Raw genomic sequence first — 23,133 nt, forward strand, 5'->3', positions numbered from 1 at the left:
TTTACACATTTAAATTTATTATTTTATTATCAAAATATATTTTTTATATTTATTTTTGTTATTCTTATTTATTATATTTCATTTTTATTTTCATCTATTTGCAAAAACGATTAATCACAGTAATATAACCATATTTAAACCTTGCTGTAACCCTAACCCTAAGCCTGACTTTGATGCTGACCCTAACCAAACCCTCAGTCAATGTAGCAGCATTTCCAGGCTATTTGATAGTCGATGTATGTACTTTTCACTCTCTCTAAAAGTTGCTAACAGGGACATTTTTTTTACAAAAAACAGTGCTTACGGGGAGAAAAAGTTAATGGGTACACAAAAATGTCCCTGATAATGCTAATGTCCCCATAAGTATTTGTTTTTTTCTGCCCCGATAAGTGACACTATAGGTGTGTGTGTGTGTCCCTATTTATATATACATATATATATATATATATATATATATATATATATATATATATATATATATATATATATATATATATATATATATGTATATATATATATATATATATATATATATATATATATATATATATATATATATATATATATATATATATATATAAGTATATATAGTAGTCTATAAGAATTTTGGGACTTTTTTTTTTTTTTACAGTTAATAATGTGCTTCAAAAAGACATGTTCTTGTCGCAAAGCACTACAAAAAAACATTCAACTGGAAAGTTCATCTCCTTTCTTGCCAGTTTTGTTTATTTGGCCAGATTGAGTAGCGGTTTAGAATTTCCTACAATGCAGATAATTTTAAAATCATGTTTTAAAATTTTCATTGGACAAATGCCTAAATAAAATTTTTAAAAATGCAATAAAACCATTTTATATTGTGACATAGTTGCATTGTTCTGTAACTTGTGAGAAGCCAAGCTATGTGGCATGCCAAAAATAATGCGCATAATTCAACATTTGCTGATTTTAAAACTTATAAAGTTTAACGAATATGTTAGTCATGGAATATATTATGTCTTAAGGCATTGGTTTTCGTTATATTTTGCTAACAAAATGCTTACTACTTATTTTAATACGGCCAAATAAAATATTGAAACAAAAGTGTTAAGGTTTTGATACGCAAAATTATTAAATTTAACTAACAAATTAGTTATATGCAATAAAATAATTGTGTCAATAACTAGGACAAAAGTCATGAATTCAACAAAATAAGTTAATAAAAATCAAATTTGTCTGTAATTTTACGCTATCAAGTCAAACTAATGAGCTAGACAATTGGTAAAAAACAGAATTACTAGGTCACAAAGAAACCAAAAAAAGGTTATAAAAATAGCTTAATAAATAAATAAAAATTTGTGCAACATTTCCGTTCACAGAATTACTTTTAATTATAATGCACCTTCCTAATTTTTTTTGATTTAATTCAACATATTAGAAATAATAACAGGAAATATATTACAAAATTTGGTTTTACATGATCAGTTTATAACTACTCATAATAACGATTTTCCTATGTTTTTGTGGGTTGTTATACAAATAATTAATTTTGGGAAGAGTATATAACAGAAAGTAAATAAGTTACACCTTCACAATAAATTGCAACAACAACATTCTTTCTTTATATTCATATTTGCTATTTATTCACTTGCGACAATTCTGACCAGTAATGACCACTAACTATGCATCAGATACAACCTTTTAATCGAACAAATAAAATTTTGAATGGATTTAAAGAAGTATGCTTCAAATGTCTTGTACTCGAAAAAAGTAAAAGTAATGAGCTGTGCGGTAAAGAAATTACATGTGCGACAAAAGCTCATATAAGCAATCTTATACAACACTTATCTAGAAAACATCTGGAACTCCACATCATGTTAGAAAAAGAAAAATTAGAAAAATAAGAAAAGAATAAGAAGCAAAAATGTATAGTCATCAAAGGCAATCCATATTAAAGTGTTTTGTACTGCATCAAATTAATTTGCACATAGCAAAAGATGAGTTTTTAGAAGCCTTTAACCAGCTGGTTTTGGTTGAAGGTCTTTCACTCTAGGTTCGAATTTTTTTTTTGTTAATAATTATTATTTAATTCTAAAAATAATCACAGCTGTGTAACATTTTGAAAACTTTTTGCCTTTTTTTAATAAAAATTTACTATTCTAAAAACAATTACTATAGGCGTTTGATCGGGAATCTATTCAAAAGCTTTGTGGAAAAGTTGCTTCTCATTTTGGGTTTAAAATGAATAGAGAAAAATTGAGAATTCAAATAAGCAAACTTGCTATAAAGCATCATCAACAAATCAAAATTAAAATATTGAAATTGTTTATTTATTCAAAAGTCGATTCTACAACTAGGCATATAAGGCATGTTACACAAAAATTTGCTGTTTCTTGCAGGAGTTTATGTAGATATTAGGCATGGCTGTATGTTGACAGCGTCTGTCAGCATACAGCCATGTCTAATATCCAGGTAAAATTCGCATTTAAAAAAACATAAATGCTTCTACAGATAGCTGCAGCTGAGGGTCTTTGGAAAATTAATTACAAGTTGGTTCAACTGGCTAACGTAAATAATAATGATGAACTCAATAAAACTAAAAAAGCAATATCATGCAACTCTTTTGCAGTTCATGTAGCAGACTCTGATACAGAAAATGAGGAGAATGCTTTACGAGTCGCAAAAGCGACGACCAAATTTATTAAGGTTTTGCAAACAGAAAATAGAAGAAAATTCTTTGGAAGAACAAAAATTCAACTAGATATAATTGAAACAGAGTTTAGAGCAGCTTTAAAAACAATTCCAGATATTCAATAAATGTTCAAAAACAACTCCTCCAACCTAGATGAGTTTTTAAAACTTGTCTAGGTCGGAGGAGTAGTTTGGGGTTTCAGTATATACATCAACTATCTTATTGCCTGCAGCCGCAAAGAGTGCTGCTATTTCAACTAAGGGTATACATACATAAATACATACATCAGGCCTTGTTTTAAATAAAAAATGGTTAATGCATTAGTCTAATGTGAATTTGACGTAATAAGACTCTTCATCTTTTCATTTTTTAAAGACAAACTTTTTAAAATTCTGCAATAATATTAATTACCGCAAAATTAGTTAAATATTATTTGACTCGTATTTTATTATTACTATTGGAAAATGTTTATTTTTCTTCATTTTTATTTATATATATTAAATAATTAAATTTAAAATATATAATAACTTATTAAAATTTTTAATATAAACAAATTGTTTTTCTTGATATTTGAATACATTTTTTTTTTAAACATCTTCGCTTCCAACAAGGCTGCAAACAACCACTAAATAATGTTGGAAGTTACTGAAAGAGAAAAGATGAAGATTGTAGAGCAAGATAACAATTGACAGAGGACTTAAAAGAATGCAGATTATATGAATCAGGAAAGCAAGATGAAGGAAGTGAACTCCAAAGAACTGATGTTCAAGGAAAAAACTAGATAAACAAGGGTTTTTGGAGCAATTAGAGACAGTCACAGAAAAAGGATGAGACTTGATTGAATGACGAGTAACACAAGAATGAGTTTTAGTAGATGGCACAACAGGTGCTAGCTCTTTAGAGCAATACCTATTATAGTATTTGTAGAAAAGAGAATGAGAAGCAACATTATGACAATGTGATAATGGTTGGAGATTGGCTGCCAGAGCAGGTCCAACTATGTTTACAATGTGTTTTTGCACCTTGCCTAAAAGAGAAAGGGCATCATTAGAAGATCCGCCCCAGATATGGCAACAGTATTCCATACAAGGCCAGATTTGAGATTTATAGAGATAGAGAATAGAATCTGAAGTAAGAAAGTGTTGAGCATGATAAAGAGATGCAACCTTAGCAGATGGTAATTTAGCAACAGATTTGATATATGGTTTCCAAGAAAAATCAGAAGTAAGAGTTAATCCTAAAAGATGAAGGGTAGATGACTCATCGAGTACATCACCATTCATAAATATAGGAAGATCTAAATTATTATGATAACGATTGGCTGAAAAAAATTGAGCTTTATCTGAGTTTAAGTTCACCAGCCACTGTGAGCCTCATGCTGTAGCAGAAGTGAGATCCTTTTCAAGCTCAAATGCCCCCTCTAAGCAATCAGAGAGTGTTGGCTTTTTATCATGACAAGAATAAATGGTAGTATCATCAGCGAACAATGCCACCTCAGAAGTCAGAATATCTGGAAAATCGTTAATATAAATTAAAAATAGTAAAGGGCAAAGGATAGAACCTTGAGGAACCCCTAAAGTTACAGAATAAGAAGAAGAGTGCTGTCTATCGAGGACAACTTTTATACTACAATTAGAAAGAAATGATTCAATAACCTTGAAGATGTTATTAGATACAGCATAAGAAGAAAGCTTATGGAGAAGACCAGCATGCTAAACTTTATCAAATGCTTTAGAAATGCCATGAGCAATGGCCTTAACCTCTCCACCTTTATCTAATGCACGATAAAACCTATCAGTTATTACTGTTAGCAAATCAGCTGTAGAACGAGAAGATCGAAATCCATATTGATGGTCAGAAAGTAAGTTATTAGATTCAAGATGAGAAATTAAGTGTTTGTTAATTAAAGATTTAAAAACCGTGCTTATGATAGGAAGAGGACTGATGGGACGGTAGACGAATCAGATTGCTCTCCAGAATTTTTGAAAATAGGGATAACTAATGCTGTTTTCCAGCAGGCTGGAAAACAAGACTCTGATAAGCACTTGTTGAATAGTTTTGAGAGTATAGATGACAGCTCCGGAGAACACTTCTGCAAGACTATTACAGGTGTGTTGTCTGGGCCACAAGCTGTAGAAGAGTCTAAGCAGGAAATCACTTTAGATACAGAAGCTGGAGTGATACGAATGTCAAGCAATGGATTAACCTGTTTGACAGCTATATCAGGTAGAATGCAACTAGTGGAATCCAGAGATGATATTGATGAAAAGTTCTTAGCAAACAATTCAGCTTTGTTTTTAGGGGAGGTGACAAAGTACAAGAGAGGTGGAATTACAGGTTTGCCCTTTTTTTTGATACTATTAAAGATTCTTAAGTCACGAGAGCCTAATTTTTGTGATGAAATGCGAGATTTCATGACCTGAGAATAGCTGGCTTTGGCGTTAGACAAAACCTTTTTACAATGGTTTCTAAAAGTAGTAAACAGATGTCTGTTTTCTGAAGAACTGTTTTGCTGATAGATATGAAAGTAATGGTTTTGATTGTCAATCGCAGCAGCACAATGTGTGGAAAATCATGGAGAAGAGTGAGACTTGACCTGGAATCGTCGATTGGGAATAGAAGATTCCATGCCAGCCTGAATCCACGAAGTTATGCAAGAAGCACATTTGTCAACAGGAAGACGAAAGATTTCTACCCAAGGGCCATCACAAAGAAAATCATGGAAAGAGTCCAAGTCAGCTTTAAGGTAGTTGTAAGAGGTATGATGATAGGGGGATTCAGATGATGATGAAGAATGAGATAATAGTTTTAGAGAGATCAAATTCAGGATCAGAAGCACCTAAGGATGAATGTGGAGAAACTGAGCACTGACTAGGATCAGAAACAAGATATAAGTCGATTAGAGAAGGTAAATGATTCGGGTTGTCTGGAAAGCGAGTTGGAAAGTTGACTATTTGAGTTAGGGATTGAGCAAGACAAAAGTTGTGGGCTTTAATGTCTGCAGAGTCACTGACACTAGAGCCAAGCTATTTAGTGTGATGAGCATTAAAGTCACCGACAACAACAATATTGACTGATGGATAAAGAGAGAGGGCTTGGTCAATTTGATCAGAAACAACATCAAAAAGAGTGCAGTCTTGAGATGAAGGAGAGCGATATAGAACAAAGAGAAAGACGAGTGAAGTGGTGCTAAACAAAAGCACATAAAAGAAAAGTCTGTGGATTCGAACCTAGTTTCCCACCAAATGGGTAAATTCTTACGAATGTAAATGACCAGGCCAAGCATGCGACTATTGGAGTCTTTACGAAGAAATATGTTAGTGTTTTACCTTGCTCATGTTAAACTTGCATATACTTTGGAGAAAAAAAATGAACTATGGATATTTATCTCTATAAATTTGATTGTATTTTGCATTTTCTTGTTAAACGTATTATTTTCTATGTTTCGATACTTATTTGCGGCACTTATTTATTAACTTATTTTGACAAATAACTTTTATCTGTCAAAATAAGTAAGGATTGTTACTGTTATTAAACGAAGACTAAACATGTGGTTATTGGAGCCTTTACAATTTAAAGGAAGATAACCATCAACACTAAGATCACAAGATGAGTCAGCTGAACTCAAATTAGTCTCACAAAGAGCAAATGAATTGAAATACGTTAAATTTTTTTAATGATTATTTCTTAAATAATTGTTTTTAAAAATTTGCAACTAAAAATGATTTTTTATTTTAAAAAAATTAAAAAACTACATCAATTTATCTATTTTATTAAAAGTTTATTATTTTATCAACGTTTTTGTTGTGAAAGCAAAGATTATTTTTCCAAACATCATTTGTTAAAATTATATCATTGTATATACCATTATTTAAAAAATAATTGCTTAACACTAATTGCGTTATAAAAAAAAGTTTAACTTGCGTTTTGTATAAATTTTTGATACAGACTTGGAACACGTTTATTTAAAATTTAATTTTGAGTAAAAAGTGTTTAGTAAAGAAAACCAAAAAAACAATTGCAATAAAAATGAGCTAATTTTTTAAAAGAATAAATAAAATTTAAATATTGAACAATATTTTATAATATTTTAAAATAAATTTGACAGTTAAATTAAACCCTAACATTAACTTTAATTTTAATAAACTTAAATATATTTTTTTAATCAGGATTATTATTTATATCTTTTTTAAATCAAAATTAAATTATATATTTTTTTATCAGAATAAAATTATATATTTTTATTAAATTAATTTTAAATAAAATTATATATTTTTTATCAGAATTAAATTATATCATAATGATCTTTGCTTCAAGCTTAAAGTATTAGCATTTTTTAAGCAAAAAAATCGATTATTAAAGATTAAAAAAAAAAAAATTAATTATAAATTATTTATTATTATATAGAAATTTAAGTAAAATTTTTTAATTGCAATCAAAAGTTGCATAAATATTCTTGTGCTCGCAATATGATAAATAAAAGCTTTTATTATATATATTTCTTTTATGGGTTTTTTTTTCCATTCTGTTTAATAACTTCATATTGAAAAAAAAAATTGTTGTTAACTTTAAACAATTTTGTTTTTTTGTTACTAAATATTTCGATAAAAAAATTAGTGTAATAGAGATTAAGTTTTCGTAGTTTTTAATTTTATTTGAGTTTTTGTCATTAGCGTTTATATGAAAGATAATTGTAAATTAAACTTTAATAATAATAACAAACCTTTTTTACATAATTGTCAATCAAAAGTTAATGTGGTTTTTTATAAAGTTAATTACTTCTTTTATCTTACTGCTTATAGAATAATTTAAAAGTTAAAAATGATAAAAAGTTGCTTAATGAAAATCGCTCTAGGCGTAAATTGCCAGCAGCTTAACACTTTAAAACAAGGCCTGATACATACAAACATATATATATATATATATATATATATATATATATATATATATATATATATATATATATATATATATATATATATATATATATGTATATATATATATATATATATATATATATATATATATATATATATGTATATATATATATATGTATATATATATATATATATATATGTATATATATATATATGTATATATATATATATATATATATATATATATATATATATATATATATATATATATATATATATATATATATATATATATATATATATATATATATATATATATATATATGTATATATATATACTATCACACATACCTAAATCAATGTATAACTTCAATACATATGAAGGATAAATAATACAGCAAATTAAAATTAATAATTTTTTTGTCTGAAAAAATGTCATGAATTCTAAAGATCTCATTTCTGATATTTTTTGGATTTGAATTCAAAAGAATTAGTTATTTCATAACCTTAATATTAGAATGTTTTTTCCATATGCAAGGCAAATGATACAAAAATATTTTTTGTTATTTGTGTAAAAAAAAATTCTCTTTTCAAAAGAATGATGCAGAACATTTTAGTATCAAAATTAAAACCAACGCATTATGGTGTAGTGATAACGTGTTAGCTTTGTAAATGAAAAGTTCTGCGTTTGATTCCCACTTTTTGCAATTTAATACCCATTAACACCAAAAATAAAACCAGTTTTAAAAGTATTTTATTATTTTTATTTTTTCATTCACATCAAATTAAGAACTGATTTTATTCTATTTGGACAGCACAAAAGTTATTCAAATAAAACAACCTTGAGATGTTGTTTTAATAAGACACAATTAAGAATGCAGTTTCTTTAAGGTCAAGTTTGGTGTGAATGGGGTATAAATTAGTGGGTTAATCAAAAAAAAAAAAAATTGATTGCAACTTGTTTAACAGTTGTAAAAAACAACCACATAAAAATATCATTGTTATTAGGCATGAAAGGGCTTTCTCTAGCCTAGGATTATTTGCACACAAAAAAATAAATTTTGTTATTATTATTTTTTTTAAATTGTATTCTAGGCTTGTATTCCTAATATGATTGAGAAATAAACTTTTAAATAAGAAACAATTATTATTTACACCTGAGTATGTATGAGTATATCAAAAGAGAATGCTTTGCAAAAAATCTCATTGGTTAGGGCCTGGGAACAAAAATACTTTGACACGTATACCTTAGCCCCACCTCCACATTCTAGATGTGAAGACAATCAGTTACCGATGTTACTAAAATTCTAAAGTTATATTCATCAGCAGATTTCAATTTTTATCTAAAAATATTTTAACATTCAAATCTTAAGACCATGTAAAGTTTATATTCTTTTGTAAAACATTCTAATTTGATAAATGCACCCAAGTTTATCCATGTCTAAATGTTATCACCAAAAAAAACTGTTATACTATTATTATTTAGAAAAAAAAAACATTTGACAAATTTATTAGCTTTTATTTATTTTAATTTAGCAACTCATTCTTATAACAATTGATGATTTAAAAAAAGAAATGCAGGTTAATAGTATAATATTTTAAACAATTTTAGCAAAATATAATTTAAAACTGTTAATTAAAGATCTTCAAACCATTTTTTTTTTTAATAGACAAAAAAATATTAATTTTATTAACCTGCAAACTGCAAAAGTAGCTTCCCATCGTCATCTTCATTAAAACATTCACTAAATTGTGTTGAGTCTTCAATATTTTGACTGCTTATATCATCTGTTTCAGCAACATATTCTTTAAAAGAAATATAAACTCGTTTAACTTTATTGTAAAATAAAATATTTACAAAACAGGCACACAAAAAACTTATAACTTTGCACAAAAAATATTTACAATTAAACTCACAAAACATTGCATCTTACAATATTACCAACATATTTGCATATAATTACACTGAATAAAAAATTGATGAAGTTAGAGAATAGATTTGAGAGTAAGAAAATAGTAATTTCAATAAAGAGAGGCAAATACTAACTTAACAATGGATTGTATATTTTGTTTTCATGAAAGAAATTCCAAGAATAGTGAATGATAATACGAGACATAAAGTAGAGGACTCAGTAAGAGTGTTGCAATTCATCAGTATAGGAATATCACTAATATTGTGATAATTGTTAGCATTAAATAACTGAGTTTTGTTTGGGTAAAAATTCACAAGGCACAGCAAACACCAAGATATCACAGAAAAGATCAAATTCAAAATCAGCTTCTTGTTATAAGCAATTAAAAATGATTTTTTTATATCAAGTCTGAAGTATACTGTTGTGTCATCAGCAAAAAAAGTCACTTTAGAACAATACAGGACCAAAAATGGAACCTGAGATAATAGAAATTTTTTAATTAAAAGAATTAAAGACCTTTCTAATAATAGAAAGAAGACTGATTAGTTAGAAACAGTTAGAAAGTTGTTTTGCAGAGTTTTTAATTTTGGAGCCACAGATACTATTTTATATTTATTAGGTGTGAGACTATTTGTAAACAGTTTTTTATAGTGAATATTTTTTTATATTTTACTTATAAGAAATATTATTTTGCTGCTTTATTGATGTCCTTATTATAAATATTATCATATTATTTAGTTAATAAAAATTTAATATATTTTATGTGCAAAAATGCATATGAATCAAATTCAAATTTATTAAAAAAGATCAAAATATTTTTAGTTGAAAAGTTCAAAATTCTTATCAAAGAACTTTTATTTTAATGAAAATAGATAAAATAATACAACAGTTACACAACAAATTTGTTTTAAATGGAAACTTAAGTGTAAGTTATGGAACTAAACATTGGTTGTATAATAAAATTTATGTTGTAAAACAATTGTTGTGAAAACAAATTGATTCCTACAATGAAATATTGTAAAACAGTTGTGCAATTTTGTTGCTGTAGGGGAAAGCGTGCACCCTTGATCATAAAATCCAGGGCGCATTGTGTTAATAACATTCTCCTAAATTAATGATAATTGTAAAACTAATATTGATTATAAAAAATATATTTATACTTTCTTAAAGTTTATTAAAACCATAAAGTTAGAAAACGCTAAAATAGTTTTATAATTTTGTCTTTCGTAAATTTTTGTTTAGCATTTTTCCCCCTGGATTTTAGGATCAAGGGTGCATACTTTCCCCTACAACAAAATTGCACAACTGTTTTACAATATTTCTACAATTATTGGAAACCAAGCTTTAGTAATTTTAATTACAGAAAAATAATTTGTTAAAACTGATATTTTACAAACAATACTCCCAGTTTCTTATATAGCCCAATGGCACCGCGTATAATGCGGAATTCCCAATAACAATAAAAATTAGATTAATAACAATATATATTCCCAATGTCACAAAAACGCGGTAAAAAATACATTCTGGTATAAACTTTTATAAATTTTATCTTCAAAGTTTTTTTGTTTTAATTTTGTTCAAAATGACCAAAACGAATAACTTTTTTTAACTTTTAATTTTTCAAAAGATAAGACTATTTTGATTTTTAACTTAAGAATACTTTGTTTTTTATTTAAAATTCTAAAAAAATTATTATGAAATAAATTCCACAAATTAAACATTCCAATAAGAAATGTTGTGTAATTAGAGTTGTAAATTTGCTCTGGTTGAATGATTAACTTCTTGTTATTTTATTGATTCAAATTCATACAGTAGTAAAAACAATGTAACATTTTGTTCATTTTATTTAAATTCATAAACATAGTTTCAATATTTTGCCTGTAAATGAAAAGTGTTTCACCTCAGTAATTATTTTATTAAACCAAATTAGTATATTAACATTATGGCACTTATTTTGTCCTTGCTTAGTTACAGGGCTCAAATTAGCACTTTGCAGTAAGGGGGGTTGCGATAGTATAAAATTATACCTTTTGTACATTAGTTTTTGTTGCTGTTTTTTTAACATAATAGTTCTCATATTTAAATAATACTTCATAAAGCTCTCATTTGGCAGGGTTTTAAATAGCTTAATTACTGTTATAATTTAAAGTTTAAGTTGGACTTATAATGTAATGTTCAAGTAACGTATTTAATACTATTACAATATTACTTTTAATAATTGTTTTTACCTAACATGATACTTAAAAAAAGTAAAAGTAAAAAAGCAAATATTAAAATATTTAAACCACTTAAAACAGTTATAAAAAAATATTTAATATGTTCATTGTTCATGTTGATAATAAAACATGCTTTATCATCAACATGAACGCTTATTAAAAAAACAAAAGTAAAGCAAACTCAAAAAAATACTAAATTTATTAAATACCACATTCTTTCTATTTTATTGCTTCTTGATCTAACATATAACAGTAAACTCCCGGTTATTTGAACCCTTAGAAGAACTAGAATTTACTTTGAATTACCAAAAGTTCAAATAACTGAAAATCTTCTTTAAAATGACCTATTTCAAGTTACTATCAAATTTTAACAGAAGGAGAGAGTAAAGAAGAAGAAAAAATTTAAAATAAGCTGTTTACCTTCTAAAAAACAAATTTAAAATAAAATCTTTAAAATTTATCAACGGAATCATGATTTCAAAAACTTAACTTTTGTCTCTTAGCTCCAAATTGACTAACTCTTAATGATTATGTCTTCTTAGTGTTTAATCCAGTAAGTTAAAGTGTTTTGAGGAGCACTAAACTTTTTGGCTACATTCTTTTTAGTTTAACCTTTTTCCAATCTTTAAAATTTTTAATTTGACTTTTTTACTTAATTTTTACTATAAAATTTGCATGAAACAAAGAGAATTTATTAAAAAAGGAAGGTTGATTGCACCTGACAACCCCCATGGTACGGGCATGGTACTGCCTTTTTTCGCATAGACCCCATGTTAAAATTTTCATTGCACTACGTTTAATGTGTTCAATTTTTTTATATTTTGATAATTTTATTTTTTTTAAATATATGTATATTTTATATTTTTTTACATATATATTACATACATTTATGCATGTTTTTACATATATACACATATATTTTGATTACATTCGACTAAGTTATATTTTGAAATGCAATGCGATGGTATCTTGAGCCGAAGAAAAACTGACAGGATGTTTGATAAGGGGAGCAAAAAATTACTTCAAAAAAATGAAATGTCAAATAACTGCTAGATATTTGCATGAGTTTGTTAAGGAAAATTCACAGGTAATGAAAATTGCTTTGAATAAGCAGGAAATTCTAATAAATGCCAGTTTGAATTTTTTTCATTCAAATGATTTTTGAGTTTATGTTTTCTTTAAAAATTTTCTTTTAAACTGTTGCGCAAAAAAGTTTTGAAAAAAAAAAAATTATGAATAGAATCACAATAATTTATTAATTAAACATAAATTTTTTATAATTTAGTTTTTATTTTAATTGTTTTATGTTTGTAATAGAATGCTTCTACTTTTTAAAGTATTTTCAAGAAACAGAAAATTATGAAACCTTAAAAAAAAAAATTTAACTATTAAAAATGTTTACAATTTAAATAAAACTTTTTCAAAATTTCAAATTTTAAATTCGCGATTATTTATTTAATTAAATATAATTATTTTATTATATTTAATTAAAAGATTTTATTATATTTAAATAAGAAAATTTAAGAAGACTAAAATTCTCTTGTTCAAATAAATTTTAAATTAATTCCTCAAAACAAATTGTAAATTTATAGATAATTTTTAATCTTGATATCACTATGAATAAAATGAAAATATATTTTAAAAAATGGTATCGCATTTTTCATATTCTTTTCAAAATTTCTTGTTAAAATAATTTTTAGTTAGAAGTTGATTATGTGCTAACAACATAAAATATAAATAGAAAGATTTATATGACTTACTTTTGCAAGTAAATATCTTTGAGTATATTAAGTATATTTAATAATTAAGTAACTTAAGAAAAAAGCAATCGCTATAGGTTTAATTCATTCTCAAAGTTATGTATATAATTACTACCTACAATTAATTAAAAATGAATTAATCATCATGCTCTTTTTCTTTAATTTTTAACTATTTTTTACTATTTTACAAATTATTCATTTTTCAATAAATAATTAGTATAAATCTAATTATTACTATTATTATAATTATTACCAAAACTCTTTAAACTATTATAACCAAAATAAATGTGGTGTAAATATGGAGCTAAAATTGAATCTAGAAGATTGACTTTCAGTTCCATGAAACCGATAAAGAAAATCTTTTTATTTAAAAAAATAGTATTTAAATAAATAAAAATTTTAAGCCGGAGTCAGAACCAGATTATGTTTACTTCTTCGGTTCTGCTTTTCCTAGTAACTAGTTAAACTAGTTATGAACTTTAATAAACTTGTTAATGTACTCAGACCAACAAAATAGGGTGTTAACAAAGTCCTACTAACTAACTAACTAACAGTGGGCCAAACAGTAGACATTGCTCAAAAATCAATGTTACCAAAATATATTTAAGTTAGTTGTTGTTGAAAGCCAAATAAATTTCCAGTTCATTAAAAAAAAAATCAATTCAAAAGCGTGCTTTGTTCAGGAAATATACTAGTTTGAATGACGTAAATTTGTTGCAAAAGATATGTAATAGGTATAAATTTTTTTTTTTTTTTTCCTTTTAAACATCTTCGCTTCCAACAAGGCTGCAAGCAGCCACTAATTAAAGTTGGAAGTTACTGTAAGAGAAAAGATGAAGGTTGTAGAGCAAGATAACGATTGACAGATGATTTAAAAGATTGCAAATTATATGAATCAGGAAAGCAAGATGAAGGAAGCGAATTCCAAAGAACTGATGTTCGAGGAAAAAAACTAGATGAATAAGCGTTTTTGGAGCACTTAGGAACAGTCACAGAAAAAGGATGACACTTAATTGAATGACGAGTAACACGAGAATGAATTTTAGTAGATGGGACAAGAGACGCTAGCTCTTTAGAGCAGTGCCCATTATAGTATTTGTAGAAAAGAGAAAGAGAAGCAACATTACGACGATGTGATAATGGTTGGAGGTTGGCTGCAAGAGCAGGTCCAACTATGTTTACAATGCGTTTTTGCACCTTGTCTAAAAGAGAAAGGACATCATTAGAAGATCCGCCCCAGATATGGCAACAGTATTCCATACAAGGCCGGATTTGAGATTTATAGAGATAGAGAATAGAATCCAGAGTAAGAAAGTGGCGAGCTCGATAAAGAGATGCAACCTTAGCAGATGCTAATTTTGCAACTGATTTGATATATGGTTTCCAAGAAAGATTGGAAGTAAGAGTTAATCCTAGAAGATGAAGAGTAGGTGACTCATCGAGTACATCACCGTTCATAAATATAGGAAGATCTAAATTATTGCGATAACGATTGGCTGAAAAAAATTGAGTTTTATCTGAATTAAAGTTCACCAGCCACTGTGAGCCCCATGCTGCAGCAGAAGTGAGATCCTTTTCAAGCTCAAATGCCCCATCCAGGCAATCAGAGGGTGTTGGTTTCTTATCACGACAAGAATAAATGGTAGTATCATCAGCAAACAATGCCACCTTAGATGTGAGAATATCTGGAAGATCGTTAATGTAAATTAAAAAGAGTATAGGGCCAAGGATTGAACCTTGAGGAACCCCTGAAGTTACAGAATAAGAAGAAGAGTGTTGTCTATCGAGGACAACTTTTGTGCTACGATTGGAAAGGAAGGATTCAATGATCTTAAAGATGTTGCCGGATACACCATAAGAAGAAAGCTTATGGAGAAGACCAGCATGCCAAACTTTATCAAAAGCTTTTGAAATGTCAAGAGCGATGGCCTTAACCTCTCCACCTTCATTTAATGCACAATAAAACCTGTCAGTTATTACTGTTAGCAAATCAGCTGTAGAACGAGAAGATCGAAATCCATATTGATGGTCAGAAAGTAAGTTATTAGATTCAAGATGAGAAATTAAGTGTTTGTTAATTAAAGATTCAAAAACCTTGCTTATGATAGGAAGAAGACTTATGGGACGGTAGTTAGACGAATCAGATCGCTCCCCAGAATTTTTGAAGATAGGGATAATAGATGCGGCTTTCCAGCAGGCTGGAAAACAAGACTCTGATAAGCACTTGTTGAATAGTTTTGAGAGTATAGACGACAGCTCCGGAGAACACTTCTGCAAGACAATAACAGGTATGTTGTCTGGGCCACAAGCTGTAGAAGAGTCGAGGCAGGAGATCACTTTAGATACAGATGCTGGAGTGATATGAATGTCAAGCAATGGATCAACCTGTTTGTTGGCAATATCAGGTAGAACGCAATTAGTGGAGTCAAGAGATGATATTGATGAAAAGTTTTTAGCAAACAATTCAGCTTTGTCTTTAGGTGAGGTGACAAAGTCTGAACCATACAAGAGAGGTGGAATTATAGATTTGCCCTTATTATTGATATTATTAAAGATTCTCCAGAAGTCACGAGAGCCTAATTTTTGAGATGAGATACGAGATTTCATGACCTGAGAATAGCGGGTTTTGGTGTTAGACAAAACCTTTTTACAGTTGTTTCTAGCAGTAATAAACAGACGTCTGTTTTCTGGAGAATTGTTTTGCTGATAAATATGTAAGTAACGGTTTCGATTGGCAATCGCAGCAGCACAGTGTGAGGAAAACCATGGAGGAGAGTGAGGCTTGACCTGGAATCGTCGAGAGGGAATAAAAGATTCCATGCCAGCCTGAATCCACGAAGTTATGTAAGAAGCACATTTGTCGACAGGAAGTTGAAAGATTTCTACCCAAGGGCCATCACGAAGAAAATCACGGAAAGAATCCCAGTCAGCTTTACTGTAGTTGTAAGATACTGTAGTTGTAAGATAGTTGTAATGATACATAAAAGTCATTTTTGGCATTATATAAGAAAAAATGTCACTATATAAGCAGTGCTAATGTGATAATTGTATGTAGAAACAACCTTAGACTGCAGTTTATAGAAATGTGAATGTTAACTTCATAGATTATTGGGCAAAATTTTTTTTACAAATTATATCTAATGAAACAACTGAAATTTAGCAAAATTTTAGTGTTTTTTAACTAATTTTTTATCAAAAAAAAATAAATTTATCTCAAAAAGTGGCAAGTTGGCATTAGTTAACCTATATATTTTTAAACTCCTATAACAAAGAGGAGTAAGATGCTTTTTATCTAAATTGTACCAACTTAGCACTTTTAAATAAAAGTGTAAAAGAATGACCCTACCCCTATAGTTTAAAATTTTGTAAAATATATTAAAAAATATTTATGCAAATAGTTTTACTGTTTTATATTTTTATAAGGGGAAGATGTGTTCAGTAAAAGTGCGTCTAGAAATAAAAAAAAGGATTAAGATTGATTTTTGACCAACACCTCTAACCCCTCCCCCCCCCCCACCAACCCGCTTTTCTATTGAACTTTTTTTTTACCAAATTTGATCTAGTTAGTACAACCATTAATGAAAAAAAAATATTGCATAATTGAAATCTGTTTTAAAATGAAAGAATTGCAAGAGTTAAAATCAAAACTGAGGGCTTTTGGTGTATATAGTAATAATACAATATTTTTATTTATCCGTACACTTGCTTATATTTTGAATTATATTATTTTAAGTTTAAATCATTTTGTTTAAAAAGTTATTAGATAATGAATCAACAAAAATATTTATATCTTTAGTTTAATAATAATGAAGCTCACTGAATTTGACTTATTTGTAATTTTAATTGCTGAGGAAAATAAATAACTAAAAACTATTTCTGCAAATACAACAGGTTATATACTGGTAATTGCTAAGGCACTTGGCTCCGATGAATTGACATTTGCACAAAAAAAAATAGTTCAGAATAGCTGGCAAAGATCTGCATCTGAAGAAAAACAAACTTAAAAGATGGGCTATGTTGGCATTCAATTTAAGGCTGGTAAGGAAACCTTGCTTGAAAAGTATGTTAAAGAATAGCTCTTTCAATAAGTTTCCAACAAAAACAATTTAAACAGTTTGTGCTCTTGGTAGACATCCATATACAAACCGAAAAAAAAAACTTTTTTTACTGCTGGTTTCAACATATTGCCTAGTTGGAAACATCTCAGAAGAAAACAATCTGAAGTAATGCCAATTATTATGAATTATCTTAACTTAATTCTTGTGTTTACTTCAGTCTATTTCAGGCTATTAAACTGACAATGCAAAGGATATTGGAGAACATTTGTTTAGATATAAACATTGAAAATATACTAATGAAAATAAAGTTTGGACTTGTCTGTCTTTAATTCTGACATTGAAGAGTTAAAAAACAAAGGTTTCCTTATGTTAAAAGAGGGAAAACAATTTGTAAAGGTCGAAGTGCAGTCACATATGATGGATATGAAAGCAGCGAATCTTTTTTAAAGAGTTGGAGGTGCACATTGTGATCTAGGCACATGGTCAAAAGATCAATGTTTGAATATTACAAAAATTAAAAATGGTTTTGTAATCAATCGAGACACTATAACTATGAATGAAATATTTAACCAATATGAGCAAGAAGACAGTTCTTTACTTAAAAAAACCCCTGATTATATCACAAGGGCCAGAAAAACTTTAAAACCAATTTCAACCTGTGATGTAAAACCAATACAAGTAAAATGGTATCTTGTAATAGTGTTCATATTATTTTATATTTTAAATATGTGAACATACTTTATATTAAAAATTGTTACATTTAAAAATTACTGATATTTTCATAGCTTCTTCATGCTTTACTGGGTACATTTGACCATTTCATAAAGACTGTTATACATGTGAAAGCTAGTGTTTTTGATTGGTTTTAGTCCCCGTTCAGTGCTTCAAATAGATTTCTGCAGCAAGCAGACACTTCATTATAAAAAGAGATATTAAAATAAACAGGTATAAAAAATGGGACTACCCTGATACAATAAGAAAAGAAGGAACAGCAACAACAGGTCATATAGCTAGAGAACTATTGCACAAAAATCATATAGAGATTCTATTTCATGTAACATTTCAAATGTTTGAATTGGTGCTCTCAGTAATTCTTTAAGTATTTTCCTTTTCCTCAAAAAGAAAAATTTATGTGGATCAATATTTAACAAGTTTCCACCTGTTACAAAAATAAATTTACCTGGACCATAGATCAGTATAAAACAATCACTTAACAAACTGATTAGTCATTCTATGGAGCTAATTTTGAATAATGAGGAAAGTGGTTTGGGAAATCTTTATGACTCAGGTTAAAAAGGTAATAACAAATATCAGGATGAATACATACTAGACTCTCAAGAAAAACTCCTATATTGTCAATTTAACAGACACCATTAACTAAATGTAGATATCATCTAATCAAAATTTTTTTAACAAGAAATATAAGTCAAAATCATTCCGCAAATTTTGGTATGAATGAGGGCATTCTGATAAATATAGTCATAAACAAACTCTTATAACATTGTATCTGACACATATTTTAAAATGTTAACATATGAATAAATTACCTATTTTAGTACTTCTTTTGATAATTTTTATTGTTATTGTCATTGACGTTATCTTTGTATTACAAAATATACATACATATTTATAAAGATTTATATGTATTTTGTTATAACCTATAAAAAAGGAAATTTTATGAAATTTTTAATATTTTGTTTTTTTTAAATTACGACCTAAATATCCTGCGGCAAAATTATTTTTTCGTTTTTCCAAAATTTACACATAAAAACCTTCCCAAAGTCTTTAATCGACATAAAAATTATGAACCAATGTCCGTGAAAACAGCTATTTGGCCCATTGTGTGACTGTTTTAAAAAAGCTATTAAATAATTAATTCCAGTATAAGAAATAGTCAGTTTTCAAATAAGCTTTTTTGAACATTAGAGAAGTTTGTTTTTCGAACATTGAAGAAGTCAAATTTTCAAATGTTAATAGCATTAATAAATTGAACTTATTTATATATAAACTTATTATTTACAAATAGTAAAAGTTGTAAATTAAGGTGAATGCATCAACATTTGCCACATATTCGATTCATTTGATCTAGCTCCTAAAGACTGTAGTGGCCCATATTACCACTAGAGTCTTACTACTTCAAGAAAAGTAGTTTTTTTTTAATTTTATTAGCAACTCTTAACTCTGAAATATCTTGTTAAACAAGTAAAATATAATTTTATTAACATCAAAATAAATTCATATTAACTTATATATAAACATGTATGTTTAACTTAATATAAATAAATGAACTATATATAACTTATAATTAATACCAACATTGCAAAATACAAATTCTTTATGTTATTTTTAATGAATCTAATGCTCTAAAACTTGGTTCTAAAGCTTGCTAGAAGCTGTGTAGAGAAACAAGTAAAGAGAGTTTCCAGAAGTGTAGTGTAGATTTACCACAAAATATTTAATTGTATATATTTTAGTAGGGAGGTTTTCTGCGCAACTTTCATATAGAAAGAATAATTCTTATAAAGAAATAAAGAACTCTATAATGATTTGAAAATCATTCTGTTGGGGGCCTATCTCAAATTGGTCTTTATTTAATCTGTCATAACTTGTTTAAAACCTGGTCTTAGTTGGTCACTAGTTTTTGGGCATAACTGTTTTATACTAAGAAATAAAGGTTTTGACTTGTCAATATACAGGTTAAATAATACTGAACTTAAGTCTGACTTTAGTAAAATCTTCTGTGTTAAGAACCCAATCACCTAATTGTTATTGTATGTTATTACATTTAAACGTAGCTTTTGTTTTTTAAATACTTTGGTAGTTGGCGATATAACCAAGATTTCCTTTTGTTCATCACCATTGATCACAATGTTTATTAAAACATTGTGATCAATGTCGATTAAAACATTGTGATCAAATGATATACCACAACAATTTCATTAATGAAATTGTTGTGGGTATATTGCAATTTAGAATCATTATTTTAATTTGTATCTGGTATATAACTCTTAAGCTTAAACTTAACATTTTTTATGGTTACTTATGAATCAAATCATAAAATAAATAATTATACACACCTTTATCATATAAAGTGCTTTTTTTGACAGTACTTTCGTCTTCAATATCTATTGATATTTCAACATTATTGTGATCATCTTCATGGTCGTGTTCCAGGGAAATTACCTCTGATTCTTCCACTTTATCCTCCCATTGAATTTCTTCCTGAATATTAGATGTATTTGTAACTTCTTTAGCATCATAAATTTGTGTAATATGATTATTGTCATCAACAGAATAAGTTGCAGTAATTTTGCTAGTATCTTCGTCAGCAATTCTAATTATTTTATTATTTTTATCATATGAGGTTGAATTAGATATGTTTCGAACAAATATACGTAATGAAGAATCTTCCACAAATTGAGCAGCTACAAACTCTAAATTTTTGTCAATTAATTCTGGATATTGATGTGCATTGTTAACTCGATCACAGAGAGCGACTAAACCGCTTGCAGCAACATCTGAATTTAAACTTTCTTCTTCGACATTCGTGTCTTCCATTGTGGACTCGTGTAACAAAATAATAATGAGAATTTTGATTTTAGTGAGTTGAAGCTTGGCTTTAAATAGTTTTTGTTCTTTAAATATTTTAAAAACAATTGCATAACAATTTAATTATTAATAACTTTTATATCGAACAATTTTTATTACTGATTACCTCTAACATTTTATAGTAAATTTTACGAAAGTTTTCGCAAATAGCAGCAAATTAAAGAAGAGAATTGTGGGAAAAAAGTTTTTTTTTAAAAATTTGTCCTAACAATTAGTGTAAAACTTTCAATTTTGGTACTAAAAACAAGTCAATCTAGGGTTAAAAGTAATTTCTATATTTCTAGTTAAAAGGTTTTTTGCAAATATTGGGCTTTAGTAACGTTATAAACAAACGTTGTTTGAACAAAAAACACCTTGCGGTTTTTCATAAATAATTTTTGTTACAATGTCAAATTGCAATTAATCCACATTGATAAAAAAATTGTGTTGAATAATATGAAATTTATTTTGTTAAAATAGAATAGAAGCAAACTTAAATTTCAGTTTTCAATTTAATTCGATTTAAAATTCATTATTAATGTACTTTAATAATTTTAATTTTTTTAAAAGAAAGTCTTTTAGAAGCAAACCCCATCAATATTTATCTGATACTTTATGTTGATGTTACTTAGTATTTGACATGTTATATGTTTAATACGATATAAGTTTTTGACTTCTTTTTTTTTAAAATAACGATGCTATATATTGATTACCAGTGATCATTATGATCGTTTCCATTGTAATGATTAGTACGAAATTTTTGTCGACGCATGGGCGCCCGCAGTATTTTTTCATGTTTCAGATATGTCATATTCAAACTTAAGTATGTTTATGTCAATGCCAAATGATGATACTTATCCGGAAATTGCGATGAAGGAGGCCTGGGAACAAAAATATTCGATTCCCTCCTCCCCCTCCTCCCTTCGTTCCCAAACGTGAGGACAGTGATGTAGCAAAACTTTTACTATCTTATACTAAATTCAAATTCATCGACAGGTTTTTAGTTTCATATACATCACTGCCCTTAGATTTGGGTAACGGGGGAGGATTTGGGTATTTTATTCCCAGGCCTCCATTATCGCGTTTTTTTTGCAAAGTATCCTTATTCAAATGTATTACAAAATCTTAAATGTTTGAACCCTAAAAATAAATATAATCTTCATATCTTCATATAATCATAATAATAATAATAATAATAATAATAATAATAATAATAATAATAGTAATAATAACAATAATAATAATAACAATAACAATAATAACAATAATAATAATACAAGGTTATAGCTATGGTTTTATATAAAAAACAAACAAACAAAATGTAGTACTGCATTACAATAGCCTTCGAATTGATTGTTTTTAAAATAATCATTGTTTATCTTGTTTTTATACTTACTATTTCTTGATTTACTGTTTGTGAACTTAGTTGATTCCAATTTTTTACAACTCTTTTGGTAAAAAAGTTTATTTTGGTAGTGATGGAGTGCTAATTTCTTAATGCAGTTCGTTGGTATTTAAAGGATTTATGCAACTGATAGTTTTGAACCTCTTGTAGATTTTATATTGATAGATTAGGTCACCCCTTGCTCTTCATTTTTCATAATTCCTAATCTTTTTAGCCAATCCTCATAGCTGCAATTTCTTAAGTCATTAATAATTCTTGTCGCTCTTCTTTGTATGCTTTCAACAGTTTTAATGTCACCTTTTAAGTACGGACATATTATTAATCTTATTTCCCCTTTTTAAAAAAAGCAAAGTAAAGACCATTTTTCGTTTCTTACTGAGGCCCTTACTTTTGGAACAAATAGTCTTATCAAATTTTGATTTTTTTACTAAACTGACTCATGCTTCATTTAAACAAAAACTTAATTTTTTTTTAATTGAAAATATTTTCATTTATTTCTAATCGTTTTTTATTTCTTTACTTTTTTATTTTTTTTTATTTTTTTTTTTTTGCATATTATTTTGTTTAACAATTTATCTTAGTTTTCTAGATTTTATACATAATCATTACTTCATTACAGAAAATGCATTTTTATTAAAAACTGACTAT

The 23,133-nt window shown here is 27.5% G+C and overlaps 1 protein-coding gene across 5 annotated transcripts in view; it reads right to left on the reverse strand.

Annotated features, from left to right (window-relative positions):
• Positions 1–21,467, reverse strand: part of LOC100199564 (uncharacterized) — a 37,643-nt gene extending 16,176 nt beyond the window's left edge. For all 5 annotated transcript variants that reach the window (XR_010643093.1, XR_010643094.1, XM_065815503.1 and 2 more), the window contains exons 1-2: positions 20,570–21,467; positions 9,241–9,351 (exon numbers count right to left, since the gene is read on the reverse strand). Coding sequence is in view for 3 of the 5 variants with exons in the window: in XM_065815503.1 (XP_065671575.1) it covers positions 9,241–9,351; positions 20,570–21,050 (592 nt within the window). In the remaining 2 variants the exon portion in view is untranslated. The remainder of the gene's footprint in view (positions 1–9,240; positions 9,352–20,569) is intronic.
• Between the last annotated feature and the right edge of the window lie 1,666 nt (positions 21,468–23,133).

Source organism: Hydra vulgaris, chromosome 13 (assembly GCF_038396675.1).
Source record: "Hydra vulgaris chromosome 13, alternate assembly HydraT2T_AEP".
NCBI lineage: Eukaryota > Metazoa > Cnidaria > Hydrozoa > Anthoathecata > Hydridae > Hydra > Hydra vulgaris.